At 53.3% G+C, this 17885-nt stretch overlaps 7 protein-coding genes across 7 annotated transcripts; 3 read left to right on the top strand and 4 right to left on the bottom strand.

The window, feature by feature from the left end:
* Window positions 1-415: 415 nt before the first annotated feature.
* PtrM4_062770 (uncharacterized protein) lies at window positions 416-1165 on the top strand (the record flags this gene model as incomplete). The annotated part of the gene is made up of 1 exon (XM_001933003.2): window positions 416-1165. The coding sequence occupies one exon, from the start codon at window positions 416-418 to the stop codon at window positions 1163-1165; it is 750 nt and encodes a 249-aa protein (XP_001933038.2).
* A 536-nt stretch (window positions 1166-1701) lies between these two features.
* PtrM4_062780 (uncharacterized protein) lies at window positions 1702-2474 on the bottom strand (the record flags this gene model as incomplete). Its single annotated transcript, XM_066105595.1, has 4 exons — window positions 1702-1709; window positions 1736-2071; window positions 2145-2379; window positions 2445-2474. 4 exons carry the CDS (start codon window positions 2472-2474, stop codon window positions 1702-1704), a joined length of 609 nt encoding a protein of 202 aa, XP_065964222.1.
* Window positions 2475-3011: 537 nt separating this feature from the next.
* PtrM4_062790 (uncharacterized protein) lies at window positions 3012-4058 on the bottom strand (the record flags this gene model as incomplete). Its single annotated transcript, XM_001933005.2, has 2 exons — window positions 3012-3837; window positions 3961-4058. 2 exons carry the CDS (start codon window positions 4056-4058, stop codon window positions 3012-3014), a joined length of 924 nt encoding a protein of 307 aa, XP_001933040.1.
* A 787-nt stretch (window positions 4059-4845) lies between these two features.
* Window positions 4846-10319, bottom strand: PtrM4_062800 (Polyketide synthase module protein; the record flags this gene model as incomplete). Its single annotated transcript, XM_001933006.1, has 3 exons — window positions 4846-6159; window positions 6214-9970; window positions 10024-10319. The coding sequence occupies 3 exons, from the start codon at window positions 10317-10319 to the stop codon at window positions 4846-4848; spliced, it is 5367 nt and encodes a 1788-aa protein (XP_001933041.1).
* Window positions 10320-11205: 886 nt separating this feature from the next.
* On the top strand, window positions 11206-12216 carry PtrM4_062810 (metallo-beta-lactamase superfamily protein; the record flags this gene model as incomplete). Its single annotated transcript, XM_001933007.1, has 1 exon — window positions 11206-12216. The coding sequence occupies one exon, from the start codon at window positions 11206-11208 to the stop codon at window positions 12214-12216; it is 1011 nt and encodes a 336-aa protein (XP_001933042.1).
* Window positions 12217-12843: 627 nt separating this feature from the next.
* Window positions 12844-13459, bottom strand: PtrM4_062820 (DUF1772 family protein; the record flags this gene model as incomplete). Its single annotated transcript, XM_001933008.2, has 2 exons — window positions 12844-13301; window positions 13396-13459. 2 exons carry the CDS (start codon window positions 13457-13459, stop codon window positions 12844-12846), a joined length of 522 nt encoding a protein of 173 aa, XP_001933043.1.
* A 1550-nt stretch (window positions 13460-15009) lies between these two features.
* PtrM4_062830 (eukaryotic translation initiation factor 3 subunit B) lies at window positions 15010-17341 on the top strand (the record flags this gene model as incomplete). The annotated part of the gene is made up of 3 exons (XM_001933010.1): window positions 15010-15275; window positions 15333-16881; window positions 16931-17341. The coding sequence occupies 3 exons, from the start codon at window positions 15010-15012 to the stop codon at window positions 17339-17341; spliced, it is 2226 nt and encodes a 741-aa protein (XP_001933045.1).
* Window positions 17342-17885: the final 544 nt, after the last annotated feature.

Consider the following 17885-nt stretch of genomic DNA (forward strand, 5'->3'; position numbering starts at 1 on the left):
GGAGCATTTCTCTCACCTCGCACATCTAAGCGAGTGTTCCCCATTAAGCTCCTCCCACAGCCCATTTAAAGCGACGACCTCACCTGGGTGACTCGGTGTATCTGTCACCATCTTTTGACACAAGAACACCACCACCACCACCACCGCCACCACAATGAATCTGCATAAAGATCAGCTCGTGGAGCTTTACACAAAAGCCATAAAGGACCTCAATATCAAGACATCCCGCATCCCAGCGCGCGCCTTCCCATCCGGCCGTAAGCCAACCATACGCGACATTTATGAGCGGCCGCACACGCTCTACCGTCCCGAGATCCACCCTAATCTACAAATCTTCTTTTTCTTCGCCCACTACAACAGCTTTGTCGCGGCCAACTTCCGTGCCCGTAAGCTGGAGCAGGCTGTGATCGTCACTATGGCCATCTGGTATTGGCAGATGGATCAACTACACTCCCTCACCCTCTCGCACCAGGTCACCCGCTTCAATGTCTTACTCGCCCACATTGCAGTATCATCGCCCTGCGCAGAGCAAGATCTTGGATCTGGTCTTTACCACTTCTTGACAAATTTCGTAATGGCCTGGCTAGATGCGGCGCTGGGCGTCAAGCACGGCGAAGACCTTACACGCGACTACTTCATCACGAGAGTCTGGAAGAAAGGCATGTACGATCTCGTGCGCTGGCGGCCCATGCAGATCTCCCGCATGAAGGCAGCGGTCAAGAAGTTGGAGACAGTGGTTCCTGAGTGCACCGTTTCAGGCGAACAATTCTGGGAGGAGGTTGTCAACAGGCCAGTCGAGGAGCATAGAAAACATGGTCGCGTGTGGGCCATGCAGTACATAATATACATGGAACGCAAGGCCGAGGGATTCAAGAAAGATGACCAGCTTCGCCAGGCTGATGAGAACCTGAGCAGCGGCGACTTTGCTGGCGCGTTCGCTGGCCTAGGGGTCGGGGATGAGGCTCCGGACTGCCTCAGTGAAGAGTTATTCGAGAGGGAGGAGGTCAAGGCGTTATTGGTTGACGTGGAGGACGTTATGGTGCAGCAGCCGGAGGAGAATGTGCCGTGGATGGACCCTTCAGCGGCAATTGATGTTCTTGAGGGAAATATTGATGGCGTAGGTGACCTCATGAGGACCATGGAGTCATCATTCCTAATCATGTAGCCAGTGGTTAGCCTTCTCATTACACGTCAAGTACATAGCTTGTACCGGATTCATACAGACTCCTTCCGTCAGAGAAGTTGGTAGATTGTAATATACACCACCTCCCGTTCATGCCATACACAATCCCCCTGATGCAAATGAGAAATTCACATGTGCTTGATTGTATTGGGTGTTGGATTTTCGCTTCCAAAAGGTACCACATGTCAGACCAGAGCTTTCACATGCAAGATGAGGTGGTGAGATGACCGGGTAAATCCGAAAAGAATCTAAAAAAAAGCCCTCGCAGGATCAAGGGAGCGTGCATGCAGATGCGAAGTGGGGGGATTCGTTGCGAACCCCTCTGATCACTCAGCCCACCCCCATCCCATCTCGACCTCCCCACTCACAACTTAGCCCCAACAACACTTCCCCCATCCAACGCAACCACAACCCCATTAACCCACGCGCCCGCCCGACTCGCCAACCAAATACACGTGCCCGCCACATCCTCCTTGCTCCCAATCCTCCCCAGAGGAATCCCCTTCTCAATAACACCCCTATGTCTCTCCAGCGTCGCCTTCATCATCTTACTCTCAAACGGCCCACACGCCACCGTATTGACCGTGATATTCCTTTTCCCAAGATGATTCGCCAGCACCTTGCTCAAGTGGTGCAGGCCGGCTTTGGAAGCCGAGTAAGCGAATGTTTCGAGTGCTGGAACGCGGAGACCGTCTATGCTGCCGATGTTGATGATGCGGGCTGGTGAGGAGGCGGCGGCGGCGGTTTCCAAGAGGGGTGTGACAGCTTGAGTGAGTTGGAAAACGCGTTTTAGGTTTAGAGTGAGTACGCGGTCCCATGCTGATGAGGGATAAGTGTCGTAGGATTCGCCCCAGTTACTCCCACTGTTATTAACAAGAACATCGAGTTCTATCTTTGTTAGCCACGCCACGCTTGCTGTCTCGAATATGCCCCCCGTTTCCATCTCAATAGATATACTTACTTTCAGCCCGGACCTTCAACTCCCCCGCAACTAAACCAGCCGCATCCTCGCGATACAAATCCGCGACTATGAACTCTGCTTTGCCTTTTCCTAGCGCATTCAGCTCTTTGCACGCTTGCTCGCACGCTGCGGCGTCGCGCGATGAGATGTAGACGTTTGCGCCGTTTTGGATGAATCCTTCGCTTATCATGCGACCAATGCCTTTGGCACCGCCGGTTACGAGGACGATTTTGTCCTGTGGGGGGTCAGATGTGGTGGTGAGGAGGTTGTGTCACGTGGTTGGGGGTTGGGAGTACAAACCTTGACGTCGAAGAGGGTGGTGTTGTCCATGTTTTGGGCTGGTGGTGGTGTGATAGGAGGGGAGCTGGGGAGAAGAGTAGGATTTGGAGCAAGTTGGGGTTAACATGGCGATGGACGATCCGGGTCGGCAATGGGTTCGTCATGGCGAGCGAGCTTCCCCAGAACTCAAGATGAGCCGAGGCTCGGTGGATAGTTGTTCCAGCACCATCCCCATTTCAGCTTCCAAAGCGTAGAAAACGGGTGCTGCAGCAGCACGTTCCCAACACGCTGTAGTCGTCCCTGCGATAGTAGCAAGTCAAAGCTCAAGAGTCTATTGACAAATATAAGGAGACTACGCTCTATTAGAATCTAAATGCCGTGCGATACAAAAGAAATCGACCAAAAAAGGCCATGTGTGTGTGTGTGTGTGTGTGTGTGTAACCTGAGACTATCCAGTCTCAAGATTCCCCTAGAAACAAAAAAGAAACGAGAAACCAAATATCCCGTCCAAGGAAAGTGTATGCTGTGGTATCATCCAAGATGCAGAACCAAAAACGCCATATTTCGCCCTTTTGTCAAAGTCTCGACTCATGGGCAAGTCAAGCTCCTCGTCCTCTTGCCATCGCTTATGCCCAAGACATCTCCTCGGATCTTCTTTGGTACTTGGGCTTTGGCCCAGCATTGCATCGCCACTCTCCTCATTAGTTCGACCTCCTCGTCTCGTAGCCTTAACTGCCTCTTTGCTAGCTTGCTCTTCCTAAGCTTGACACCCTTTTCCTCGACAGTCTGGCCAGAAGCTACAAAAGGCACGGAGGGATGTGTCAAGCCGCGCTTGGCACCCGGCCTGTCTGTGGTAGGCGATGAGACGAGCGATTCAAGGTTCACGCACTCGGCGATCAGGGCTTGGATGCCAGCCGAGAGTTGAGTGGCACGCGACAAGATGTAGCCCCAAATGTCCGAGCCTTCCCAGAACGGGTCGTTTATCACAGCGTGTTGCAGCGCAGGAAGGATATGCGGGAGTGGGGGCAGCGTCCTATCGCTGTCGTGTCGAAGTTCCTCCTGCGTGGGCGTAGCTACACTCGCCGTGCTGAGCAGGCTTGCAGCAATCGTCAGGCGGATATGGCTATCGGTGCTCAACGTGGCCGAGACTACGCAAGCCGGACATCCTCTCGTGCGGCACCAGTCAGCCTCCTCGCTGAGGAAGCATTGCAGGCCTATGAAAGCACTGCGCGATTCACCCGAAAATGCAAGCTCAAGGTCCGATGTTCGTTGCGTGCATAGGGCTGCCGACGCCAGAGTCGAGGCGCGTGAGAAGAGCGTCACGACAGGCATGATGAGGGCGTGAAGAATGTCGCGGTGAAGGAGCCATGTTTGTTTGGCTTGAGGTGTACATTGCGCGTGTGTTGCGCAGAAGCTATTCATCTGTTAGTCGCGTGTCGTGATGAACATGTGACGGGACGTCGCGATAGTCGGATACGGTGTGCGATAAGCCCCAACAAGGGAACTCGTGCGAGGAGATGGAGGGGGCATGACATACGCGGCTTCACCAGCTAGATACCTTCTCAGCGCGCAAAACGCCTTTGATTCACCCAGCGCCTCCACATCCTCCTGCGGCATCACAAAAGGGCTCTCCATCTTTATACCGAGTGCGTCGTTGTCGTTGTCCGTCGTCGTCTTCGAGTCTGTCTTCTGCGCGTGCTTATCTCGCTTCGCATCGGTCTATCTCCCGGGAATGTTCTAGCTTCACGGAACGGAACGGGGAACAGCAGTTTTGTAGGAGTAGTAGTAGGTCGCCAAGAAAAGAAGAAAAGAAACAAGAGGAAACCCGCACGTTCTGCGAGAAAGAAGCAATTCGCGGCAAGAGGGAAAAAGGGAAACGAACTGAGGGATGGTGTTCCCTATTTCACATAAATGACGCGGACGAGCCTTCTCGAACTAGGGTGCTCCTGGATGTAGATCTAGAACTTGCGTGTTGTGCATCTCCCCCACCCCCCTTTTCTTATCCGTGCATCCTCCGCGAATATGCACGCAATGCCACACGTCGTGTTGCAAAGTTTATATCGCCACCATACCATCGAAAGATACTATTACAACATGGCTATTTCAAGACTTCTCTTTCAACGCCCATCGTTTCAGTGGAGAGCCGTACCGTGGTAATGTGGGGCGGTCCGATCCATGAGTCGGTGTAAGCGGTGAGAACAGTAATAATCGCGACATCGGAAATACCTGCATGGATCGATCGCGAGAGAGGACAGCGACAGCAACATCACAAGTAAGCAGAACAAGACCGGATATATAAACAACTTAATTCCCATTAATGTACAACAAGGAAAACCTAAATCTGACCACTAACTACCTAGACTCTAAAGAGATGAAAACTTCTAAACCCATAACTAATAACCAATAAAAGAAGGATAAAAGTCTAACCGTAGTACTTCTCCAACCACTCACGCAAGTCGCCAATAGTAGGGTAATCCAAGAACAAACTACCGTTAACCTTGACATCAAGCTCCTTCTGGAACTTCTCTACTAGCACAAGCGACATCAAACTATCAATACCGAGATTGGCAAAGTCGGCGTCGTCTTCGAGGTCGGCTAGGTCAATGGCTGTCTCGTTGGCAATGATGTCAAGCGCTTTATCCATGATACCGTTGCCGGCCTTCTTCGCTGGCTCGGCGGCAATGACATTGATGCTAGTGGAAGAGGTGTTGGCTGAGGCAGCCAGCAGCGGGGTACCAGGAGGAGTGACCTCCGAGCTGCTGCTAGATTGGGCGTCAAAGTCCTGTGCCTTGGGAGCAGGGGCGACGGCCTTTTGTGCGACGGGCTTGGGCGCAGCAGGTGCAGGTGCGGCCTTTACGGGCGCTGGCTTGGCCTGCTGACCGGAAGTAGCTTTAGCAGGTTCTGGGGCGCTGAAGAAGCGGTTGAGAAGGATACGAGGGAAGCGGCGGAAGTGGATACCACCAACCATTCCAACAATCGAGTTATCCTCTGCCTTCAAGATATAAACATCACCAAGGAAAACAGCGGGGTCGTCCTTGGTGGGAATCATCTTGACATAAGATCGGTATCTAGCACCTGGAGTCATAGGCTCGGCAAAGCGCATAGACTTCCAACCAGAAGTGACGCAATAGTTGTTCTTGGTGTCAATAGAGTCGGAGCAGTTCATGATGAAGCCGGCCAAATGCGCTACACTGTCAACATAGTAAGGTGGCACGGCGTAGGTGCCGCTGTCGGGCTTCTCGGTAAGCTTGACTTCGGCAAAGGCTTCTAAGTCGTTCATGACAACAGATTGCATGCCGCGGTACTTGTCGGCGTAGTCGACTAGGTTGGATGAGAATAGAGTGTAGGCCAAGTTGCGGGATAGACGGTTGGCCTGGCCCTCGACAGCTAGACGCTCAAGTGTCTCGATGCGGCTCTGGATAAGATGGGACATGGGGCTCCAAGATGAGAGCCACTGCTTAGCATCGCCATAGATGATCTGAGCTGTAGCGAATGGCTCGGCGCAGCTGCCATCAGCTTCGACGTTCTGCCATGTTAGGTCCAGGACACCAGATCGGATATCGGTGGTGGCGGCGGTGACTTGGATAGATTGAGGTGTATCCATGTCTTTCTTCTTAGCAATGAGAGCCTTGGTGACCTCCAGGTTGGCCATGTCCATATCCGGGCGCTTGGCCTTGGGGTAGAACTTGCGGTAAAGGTAGTCACCAAGGGTGTAAGCGATATCCGCGTGAATAGACTGAGACAAGGTTAGTACAAATTGCGAGTTGTATATGTTAGAGCATAAACTTACCGATGTAACAACAGCATTGTCGTTCATGCGATGTCCTGAAGCCGCCTCCAAGAACTCCTTCTGCATGAGGTCGGACTGCATAACCACACTACCCGCCTCACCCTCGACATTGACCGAGATGATGTTCTGGACCAAAGAACCCAGGGATTGGTACTGCTTGGTGTTTCTGGGGGTGGGCTCAATAGCCTTCTGCTTCTTCTCGTAGAAAGTGTTGCCCTTGGTCAGGCACCAGTCACCGTTGTACTGCATCCAGTAGTTTTTCTCGTCCCAAGCATATGTTGGGAGCTCGAGAAGGCGAACCTGGCCAGTGAAAGGACGGTGGAGCTCGTTCCAGTCGATATTGACACCAGCGAGGTGAAGAGCTGCAGCACTCTCCGACATGGTCTTCCAGTTGCTGTCTCCACGGCGCAGAGAAGGAACTGCAAGGCGGGTAGAAGGAAGAGTGGTCTTGATGAAGCCAACGCAGACGGGGTGAGGGCCAATCTCGATCCAGACAGTGTCGTCGCCGATGGTGGAAATGCTGGAAGCGTTCCTCATGGCAGATACGAAGTCGACAGCCTCGCGGGTGGCGGTGCGCACATAGTTGGCGTTCAAGGTGTGACCATCGAAGATGACCTTGCCGAGAAGAGGCGAGATGATGGGAAGCTTGGGCTCGTGGAACACAACACCGCTCTTGCTGATGGCCTCAAACTCATCGAGAATGGGGTCAGTCTGCTCGGAGTGGAAGGCAAAAGCCACATCAAGCTTGATGCATCGGAGTCCAGCAGCCTCAAGATCCTTGGCGATGTCGTCCATCTGTGCCTTTGTACCGCTCAAGACAGTGTCAGCTGGGCCATTGATGCAGGCCACAGTGTGGGGCTTGCCGCCTGAGTTGGCGATGATGTTCTCCAGAGAAGCGCGTACAGCCATCATGCAGTGGCTGCCAGATTGGCACTTCTCCATAAGCATCAGGGCCCTGGAACCGACCATGAAGATGGCGTCGTTGGCGCTGATGACACCAGCTACGTGCATAGCTGCGTACTCACCGAGGGAGTGGCCAACAACGACATCAGGCTTGATGCCCAGGGAAGCCCAGTAGTGCGCGAGCGCAATCTCGAGGCAGACGAGTGCTAGCTGGGTGATGACAGGAGCATGGACGTATTCCTTGGGGTGCGAGCCGTCGATAGCAGGGATGAAGGACGGGAAGCCTTGAGCTTGAGCAAGCTTATCAAGGGTGTGGATGTGCTCCCTGAAGACGGGGACGTCGCGGTAGAGCTCGAGGTTCATTGACTGGTAAGATGCGCCCTGGCCAGTGAAAGCGAAAGCCACAGACGGGGGGTTGGTCTTGTTGACAGGCTTCAGAGCATCAATCTTGTTCAGCTGCGAAGTAAGCTGCTTCTTGACTGAGCCAAGATCGGAAGCGGCGATTGCCACCCGGTATGAGTGGTGGTACTTGCGTGCAGTGGTGGTGTAGGCAAGGTCCTCCAATGTCACGGTCTCGTCCCTCTCGAGGTGAGCAAGGAGGCGCTCGATGTTGCCACGGAGCGAGGCCTTGGTCTTGGCTGAGAGAGTCACAACGTGAGTCTGACGGGGGTCTTTCTGTTGACGTTCTGGGCGGGCAGGGGCCTCTTCCAAGATCATCATGGTGTTGCCACCAGCAGCTCCGAAGTTGTTGACAGCGGCAACGCGCTTTCCAGGGGCCCAGGGAGTGTTGGAGAAGGGGATGACGACATTCCTCTGATCGAGATCAGTGGGCAGACGCGGGTTGATCTCAGTCTTGATACCAATGTGGCGGGGGATGGCGTTCTTCTGAAGCATCAAAAGAACCTTGATCAGTGCGGTTGTACCAGCAACCGACTCGCCGTGGCCAACGTTGGACTTGGAGCTTCCAATGTGGAGTACCTGGTCAGCGCGGCGACTGGGAGAGGTGTTTGGTGCATAGACGTCTAGAACACCCTTCAGCTCCTCGAAGTCGCCAGCCTGGGTGCCAGTGCCGTGGAGCTCAATGTAGGAGATATCCAGAGGGTCCACACCTGCCTGGCGGAGGATCTGACGGGACAGATAAGATTGGTGTCCAGCGTGCGGGTGAGTGATGGAGACAGCTTCGGCAGAGTGGTTGGTTCCTGCAGCGAGGACAACACCAAGAATGTTGTCGTTGTCCGCCTCTGCGTCTTCGAGCCTCTTGATGACAATAGATCCTACACCCTCAGCACGGCAGTAGCCGTCAGCAGTGGCATCCCAGGTCTTGCAAGCGTTTTGGCCCTTGGTCAGGAAATGACCCCTGCAGAGACCAGCGAAACCATCGGGGTTTGTCAAGATGTTGACACCACCAGCGACAGCCATGTCGACCTCGCCGTTCCAAAGAGCCTGGCAAGCAACCTCGATGGCTGCAAGTCCAGAAGAGCAAGCAGTGTCGACGCTGTAGCTAGGTCCGGCAAACTTGAAGAAGTAGTTGATGCGACCGGGTCCGAAGGCACGGCATCCACCAGGGATGTAGTAAGTGCCAACTTCTTGACCCTGGTTCACCTCGCGGTAATCATCAGCTGCTTGTCCGTAGAATGTTCCGATGCGCTGGAGTTTGGTGGAAAGAGTGCGGTTACCAACGAAACCAGCCTTCTCCAAAGCTTCGTAGGCAGTGACGAGCGACAGGCGCATCTGGGGATCAACAGCCATGGCTTCACGAGGAGACATGTTGAAGAAGCTGGGGTCGAACATGCCGGGCTCATCGATAAAGCAACCGTATTGAGTCATGGTCTTGTTCAAGTCCTTGCCCTCTGGGTCGTAGTGGGTTTCAATGTCAAAGCGAGAAGCGGGGATCTTGCGAGAGACATCGAGACCGGCCTCAAGAAGTTCCCAAAACTTCTCAGTGTCGGTGGCGCCACCAGGAAGTCTGCACGACATTCCGACAATGGCGAGTTTGGACTGAGCAGTACCGCGGGGAGGAGCACCGTTAGTTGCGTTCTTCTTGAGAACAGTCATGAAGCTGGGAATGGTAATCTTGACATCGGCGATGGCAGCTTGAAGCGCTGTCTTGAGGTCGTTCAGGGGGATCGAGTTACCGAAGCAGAAGAGCTTGACCTCAGTTACTCCAGCCGACTTAGCAGCACTGACCAGACCAGAAATAACTTGATCCCACTCGATGGCCTTGGACAGGAGTTCGGTCACGACGCATGAGAACAGCCCGCTGGCGTTGGCCGCCTCATAAGGCTTTCCGGTGCTTGTAGAGTACAGCGGTGCTTGGGGAGCTTGGCTGGACAAAGTTGCGGATGTCGACGTGTTCAAGCCGTCCATGATCTTTTGTGTGTCCTTTGTGCTGTAGACACTAGGAGCGTGGCAAAGACCGCCATAGACGGGCAAAGCAATTGATCGTGCATCCCGGAAAACCTTAGACTTCTTGAAGAGGGTCTCAAGCTTCGAGGGTGGGCCACTGATAGTGACTGAGGTACGGCTAACGGCACTGATAAATATGCTGGCGGTTTTTGATGTCAGGTTCGCCTCGTGGAATGCTTCCAGCTCGGCCTGAGCGTCCTTAGGATCGATGTTGTGAACAACGTAGGCCCAAGTCTTGGGTGTCTCGTCAAGCTCGCGGGCCTCGAGCTGGTGAGACACACCCTGAACGTGAACGCCCATGCGGAAAGCAATAGCAACCGCTTGAGCACCGTAGGAGGGCAGATCGGAGAGCTCCTTGGACATGGCGACAGCGGCAGCTCCGATGAGACCAACTCCAAGCGCAGATAGGTGCGGGGCTGTAGGAAGCTCTGCACCAGCCTCAGCATGGCTAGATGATGATGTTAGATCAGGCTCTAATCTTTACATATGATGTAGACTTACCAGATGTAAACTGATATCTGGAGTAGAACCAGTAGAACGCCATCGATAGCACCACACAGTTCACCTTCGCGGAGTTCCTTGCTCTCCGCCCAGGCACTGAGCGTCTCAAAAGGGGGTATTATTTGCTTCAGGCTGGACGGCAACTGTTCAATCTCCTTCTTCACAGCCCTCGTGGCTTCACTCATGAAGCGTGCGAGCAGATGGTGGGTGCTGCTCTTGCTCTCCTTGTGCAACTGTCGGAAGACATCTTGCAGAGCCTCCTTAGGGAATTCGTTGCTGAAATAGATGGTGTCCATGGTGTCGAAATTCGATAGTCTCGAAGGAGTGTTGATGGGGGACTAAAGGACGAGGATGCTGAGAGTCAGATGGAGACTGTGGAACTGAGACTCAGGTGGGTATTAAAGACTGTGAGATAGCAATTGGAACTGAAGCTGGGTTGTAAAGGGTGCGTCTGCAACGAGTGTTATAGGCACACACAATCAGCTCACTCTTGCACGACTTGCGAATATCGGTACATATCATCCTCGCGATCTGATGAGGCTGAATCTGGATATGCAATGCCATAGTCACAGCGTAGCCCATGTTACGCGACAACAGCGCGACAACTACGCGAGAACTACACTACCTACGTACATGGCTGGATATGCCTGCACAACCGACATGGCCTGGAACAATAATGTAATTGGCTACCTTTCCTTCGGTTGCAGTTGCTGTGATGCTAGGTCCGATTGGATTGGGCGCGGAGTAATCTTGGGACGGGGAGAGGTCGGCCCTTGGTATCGCGGGGCATTTCGGGGCATTTAAGCATCAAACATGCCGCGCCAGGGTGGACCACGTCCTAGTCCCAACCATTTTCCCGAGACACAATGCTGGCACCGCGCATGGGGTACATATGGGCCGATGGCCTAGTAAACTTTGATAGCATGAACTTGTGCATGCACCTACCTAGCATCGTTGATTTCGACGCCTAGAGCCGTTCGTTCACTTCTTGCGCTTAGACTACCGCTTTCTTGCGAACACCAACACAGACCTCAATTACGCCATATCCCGAACCATATTGGATATCTACAGCCTCGCTTACACCCTATCCCAGCCACATTCGAGATTGACAACATCGATAGCGCATCGATTCCTTTGCAACAACTTCTTTGTACACCGTTTCGAAAATCATCTTTCCTCACCATGTCCATGGCTTCAGGCAACACCAAGGACAAGGGCGGCTACAGGCAAATCAACAAGTCGCTCAACATCTGCGCCTTTGAAGATTATCTCAACGGCCAAACAGCAGGGTTGAAGCCTATCCCAGATGTAGAACAAGTCACACCAAGGGTGATGCGTGTACGAGGACAGAACCCCGGCAAGTTCACAATGCAAGGCACCAACACCTTTCTAGTCGGCACTGGCGCTTCTCGCATTCTCATCGACACCTCAGGCGGTGAGCCAGAATACGCAAAACTGCTCGCATCCACGCTAGAGTCCCGAAACATCAATATCAAATACGTCCTCCTCACACACTGGCACGGCGACCACACAGGCGGAGTCCCAGATCTACTCCGCCTCTATCCCCACCTAGAAAACCACATCTACAAGAACATACCCGAGGTCGGCCACCGCGACATCTCAGACGGTCAACTCTTCCACGTCGAAGGCGCAACACTCCAGGCTGTACACACACCCGGCCACGCCGAAGACCACATGTGCTTTATCCTCAAGGAGGAAAACTCAATGTTCACTGGCGACAACATCCTCGGCACAGGTACCAGCGCAGTCGAGGACTTGGGCATCTTCATGTCCAGTCTGCAAAAGATGATGGGCAAGAACTGCCAAACTGGACACCCCGCCCACGGCCAAACCATCGGTGACCTCAACGCAAAGATATCAAAGGAACTCATGTCCAAGTTCCGTCGAGAGAAGCAGGTACTTCAGGCCATGCGCGACCTGCGAGATGCGGGAGAGAGACGGCCAAACGTTCGAATGATTGTCGATCGCATGTATGGAAGCTCCGTCAACGAGACAACGCGGACTTTGGCTTTGGAGCCGTTCATCGGCGAGGTGCTACGGAAGCTTGCTGGCGATGGTAAGGTTGGGTTTGGTGTACGGGCTGGGAGGAAGGGCTGGTTCCTGGTTCCAAATGAACAGCAGAGTACACAGTTACGGCATACGCATTCGGTGTTTGTAAGGGCTAGTGCATAGAGGTTTTGTTGCATTTGTGGAGTTTGGAGTTTAGATTTTAGATACCATTAGTTTTGTTCAATAGAGGTTGAGTTACACCTTTTCACAATATTCTTCACGCTTTGGAGGCAGTCACTGGGGGACAAGCACATCTCAACAGTGACTTCGATTCTACGTATCAACACGGCCAATTCTCAGGGCTGGGCTTCTTATTCACGTCCACATCAAGTGAAAAATGGCTAAGGCGAGAAGTCAATGGTCTCGAGACTTTTTTGACTCAAGGAGTCCTTTCAGTCAAGGCCAGTACACCACCAACATACACATGTGTTGAGAAACATTCGGAAGAATCACATTCACTCAGCCCTCTGATATTGATATCGTTATCTTTTGATTTTACAAACAGATTGACAGATCATCCCCTTTGACCTGCCCATTCTCCACCCGTTGTTTCAAGTCAAGAAAAAAACGCCCCGAAAACACCCCCACATATCCAGTTACCGAGAAACCATCCGTCCTTCCTCATCGGATCCGCCACGTGCCCTCAACCATGAGCCCGGCTCCAGCTTCCCCGACTTACGGATCGAATGGTCCGCCTCCAACCGGCCATACCCTAGCTCTTACAATTACATGCAGGGACAAGCGGAACCTTTAACGGAAAGTAGCAGCAGCAGTCAACAGGGCACCCAAGCCAACCAGTCCAGCACGAACAAAGTTCATCCCTTTCCACCGAACCAACAGCCCCCGGATCTCCGCCTCACTAACATTGAAGTCACTCGCCTTGGCGCCCTTCTCCACCATCGCCCCCAAACTCAACAACTTCCTGTTAACTTTTGGCTCCATGTACAAAATGGTGTACGGGATAATGAGCGGCACAACGACCGTGGACGCTAGATATAGAGCATATGGCGATACGACGCCTCCAACTAGAGCCGTATCGTTTTTGAAACGGTAGGCCGAGTAGCCATTGCAAAGTGTGGCCGTGATGGCAATGAGTGGTGAAGTTGATTTTCCAATATTGTACATTGTCCTGAACTCGTGAACGAGCACGTCGACGGGGGCTAGGCTGAGAGTGGGCACGCCGGCGTGACTGAAGCACGCGATAAAACCTGTTGGGTAATTTTCGTTAGCATATCTGGGTTTCGGAGGAGATGTGTGTTTGGTGGCGATGGGGAACTATGGATCCGGGGACTCCACACTTACCTGTCAATAAAGCGGCGCCGGCGAGACCCCAGGCTTGGGTGGCATTGTCGATGAAGTCGGTCATTTTGAATGGTGTTGTGGTGATGTAATGGTGGACTGAGGGGTGGGAATGATTGTGAGGCTTGTAAGACTTGAGATGACTGTGATACGCCGGTCCTCTCAGGATGAACGACGGTGATATATATCCAAACGAGCCAGTCACTGATTGTAAGCGGACAAGGCCAGAAGCCAAGATCATCCGATGTTTCGCAGGACGGCCTAATGGGCTGCCTGAGGTGCCTTAGTGAGCTCGGGTAAATTCTCATTCGCTGACTTGGACCGGACGATTAGGGTCAGCGCAGGAATCCTGACTTAAGCTCTTTGGTGATAGTCACATGAGCGATGCGGGTCAGACTAGACATGCTGTAGGTACGCTTAGACACCTTCCCAATAACTCGGACCTTTGTACACATGGCCGATGACTCGCTGCCGGCGCGAGTCACGTGTTGATTGTAGGCCGATGTACATGGAATACATTCACCGTCCCAGGCAATGCTTCGTATTCCGAGGATAAGTTGAGACGATCCCTTTGTTTTTACGTCGGCATACAGCCTTCTCTCATTCAGGGCCATCTCACTAGGTTACCCACCCCCGACAATTGAACCTACCGGACTGATCGCAATGGGTGTACTCGATACCATATACCCTGTTCTGCCTTATGTGCAATGGACCATAACCGTCTGTTTGTTCATCGCGACAGGTAAGCTTACTGTCGATCTCATACTAAAACTGTATCAATACTGACCATCATGTGGTATAGGCGTAGCATGGTGCTTCATTCTCTGGATCGTTCCAATCATCAAACTCAACAAGTCCATCTCGGCCGTCGCATCTCTACTAGAAGTATCAAAACGCGGTGGCTGGTGGCTAGACCCAACGAATGCAACCTTTGCATTCATGCTTGCTATTATTTCCATCCTGGTCTCGCGGCATCCGGATCCTTCTGAGGCTGCGCTTTGGAAATATTATGCAGTCTCAAGCGCGGCTTTGTTCAATGTAGCATGGTGGGAAAGAGTTTTCATCTTTCCTCTCGAGGACTGGATTGCGGCGTTGGACAAGGAGAAGGGCAAGATCGGAGCTTCAAGTGATCGTTGGATGGACGCGACAACCGGATCGGCTCTGCATAGGGACATGGACAAGTGGTGTCGCTATCATGCTGTGCGCGCAACAATGCCTCTGATCGCGGGTTTGAGTGCATTGACTGGGAATATGCGCTGGTAGGGCGATGTTGATCGAGTGGTGATGGGTGGTGGTGTGAAGAGGTCCGGGGTGGAGATGGATGGGTTGGATCAATGGTACGTGTTCTCAGATGAGGAGAGATATATCATGATCATGTGGTGAGGGTTATATACAACGTTCAGCGTCATTTGAATACTACATCGTGTAATTGCAAGGCATGCTATGTGGTGAGAAGATGCATGTACAAAGTTGCTCGTCGGAGGAAGTTGTAGGAATGGGCCGACGACAACAGCTGGAATCGGCACGTGATACACCCCACTAGCGCCCACCGAAATTATTACCGTGAAAGTTGCATCTGTACGCGAACGGCGACAAGGTCCAACCACACACACAATCATGGCGTCAGCATACTCAAATCTGCCCATGGACAGCGACGACGAATTTGACGAGAGCCAAATCGATTTTACCGATATCGAGGACCAGTTCCAAGTGCGGCTTGATGAGGGGCTCGATGCCTTTGTCGTAATTGATGGTCTGCCCGTAGTACCTGAGGACAGCAAGGGCAAGCTGGTCAAGTTTGTGCTGCGCAAACTTAACAGCGTGGGCAAAGTCAAGGACGATGGCGTGCACATGCCCGTGAGCGAGTCGGGCAAGACGGAGGGGTACGTGGGCGTTTGCGCGCATGGCAAGGCAGCGACCAAGGACTGACGGCGACACAGATATGCTTTCGTCGAATACAGCGCGCCCGCAGAGGCTGTGGCTGCAGTCAAGCAGCTTAATGGCACCCCACTCGACAAGAAGCACACCATGGCTGTCAACAAGCTCACTGACATTGACCGCTACGGCAAAGAGGGCCGCATCGACGACGAATACCACCCGCCCGAGATCCCACCATTCGAACAAAAGGAGCATCTGCGCTGGTGGTTGGGAGACCCCGACAGTCGCGACCAAATGGCCATGTACCGCCAGGAGAAGGTTGGTGTCTTCTGGAACGAGAAGGAGGACCAGCCCGAGCAGGTCGTGGATCGCGAGAACTGGACCGAGTCCTTCATCCAGTGGTCGCCCCAAGGAACTTACCTCACTTCGATGCACGCCCAAGGTGTGCAGCTTTGGGGTGGTAAGGCATGGAGCCGCCAAAAGCGCTTCGCTCACCCTGGTGTCAACCTGGTCGACTTCTCGCCCAGCGAACAGTACCTCACCACCTGGTCCCACCGCCCCCTACAGGTCGACGAGAACCACCCGGTCCCATCGTTATCGCTCGAGGAGGACGGCAAGAACTACATCATTTGGGACATTGCTACCGGCAAGCCTCTGCGATCCTTCGCTACAATCGACGTTCCCGGCGGCATCGATGCCGAAGGCAACCCCGTCAAGAAGAAGCTGCAATGGCCGACATTCAAGTGGTCTTCGGACGACAAGTATGTTGCGCGCATGACCCAGGGCCAATCCATTTCCATCTACGAGTTGCCCCGCATGAACCTCCTCGACAAGACGTCAATCAAGATTGAGGGTGTCATGGACTTTGAGTGGGCTCCCGCAACGCCCCGCAGAGACGGCATCAAGACATACGAACAGCTCTTCTGCTACTGGACACCCGAGCTTGGTAGCAACCCCGCAAAGGTCGGACTCATGTCCGTTCCCTCCAAGGAAATTGTACGAACCCGAAACCTCTTCAACGTCTCTGATGCGAAGCTGCACTGGCAATCAGAAGCCGCCTACGTCTGCGTCAAGGTCGACCGCCACTCAAAGTCCAAGAAGTCTCTCGCCACAAATCTCGAAATCTTCCGTGTCCGCGAAAAGGGCGTGCCCGTTGAAGTCGTCGACTCGATCAAGGACACCGTCATCAACTTTGCCTGGGAACCAAAGGGCAACCGCTTCGTACTCATCACTACTGGCGAGGTTATTCAGGGCGCCGCTGTCGGTCCCAAGACGGCCGTATCTTTCTTCGCTCCTGAAAAGCTCAAGGGTGGCGCGCCAGGCAACTTCCGCCACATCCGAACCGTCGACAAGAAGAACAGCAATGCCATTTACTGGTCGCCCAAGGGACGATTCGTTGTCATTGCTGCCCTCCAGTCTCAGCAGTCGTTTGAACTCGAATTCTGGGACATGAGCTTCGACAGGCCAAAGGAAGATTCCGAAAAGGGTGACAAAGAGGTCAACGCCAGTCTACAACTCATGGATACGGCCGAGCACTACGGTGTCACTGACATCGAATGGGACCCTACCGGCCGCTACGTTGCCACCGTTGCTAGTGCTTTCCGTCACCGCGTACGTATCACATTATTCTTGTTACTTGATTTCTGCTAACACCTACTAGATGGAGAACGGTTACCACCTCTACGACTTCAAGGGTACGCTTCTACGGGAAGAAGCCATTGAAGGCTTTAAGCAACTCCTCTGGCGTCCACGACCCCCAACACTGCTTTCCAAGGAAGAGCAGGCCGAGATCCGTAAGAACCTGCGCAACTACTCAAAGGTCTTTGATGAGCAGGATGTTGCCAAGAAGAGCTCGGCAAACAAAGCTGTTGTGGAAGCCCGTCGTGAAATGCTCGACGAATGGCGTAGGTGGCGCGAGGAGGTTACCCAGAGGCTGCAAGACGAGGGTGCGTACCTGGAACTTGCGTTGCTCAAGGGAGAGACGCCCGGACAGGCGGATGATGGACACCAAGAGGAGATTGAGGAGATTGTGGAGGAGATTATTGAGGAAACCGAGGAGGTCGTAAACTAGCTTGTCAAGGTGTAGGATCAAGGACGAGTCAGCACGTTTCCGACTATGCCGCTATACAATACAACTCACATGAGCGAGAGCTACGCCAAACATATCACTTTCTCTTTTGCCCCTCAAGTTTCGCTTTATAATGCTACACACACGTCAGTGACCCACAAACCCCCCAATTAACCCACACCAACACATACCTGACACGTGACCCTAATCCCCTCCTCCAAACCCACCTTTGGCACATACCCCAACAACTCCCTCGCCTTATCAATACAAACATACCTATCTCTACACCCCTCCCCCACAACCCCCCTACTAAACACACCCTCAGTCCCCCTAACCCAATCCACACCCTCCGCCACCCACCCCGCCCACCACGCCACCGCCTCCGGCACCCTAACCTCCCACGCAGGCACATGGCCAAACTGCTTCCAAACCTCACAACAGAAATCCCTCAGCGTAACCGGCTCTCCGTTTGTAATAAAAAACGCTTCTCCCGCGGCGGTTTGCGGACCTAGCAGGTTCGACACGGCGAGCACATGGGCGTGGGCGA

The sequence above is a fragment of the Pyrenophora tritici-repentis genome, chromosome 2 (assembly GCF_003171515.1).
Source record: "Pyrenophora tritici-repentis strain M4 chromosome 2, whole genome shotgun sequence".
NCBI classification, from domain to species: Eukaryota; Fungi; Ascomycota; class Dothideomycetes; order Pleosporales; family Pleosporaceae; genus Pyrenophora; species Pyrenophora tritici-repentis.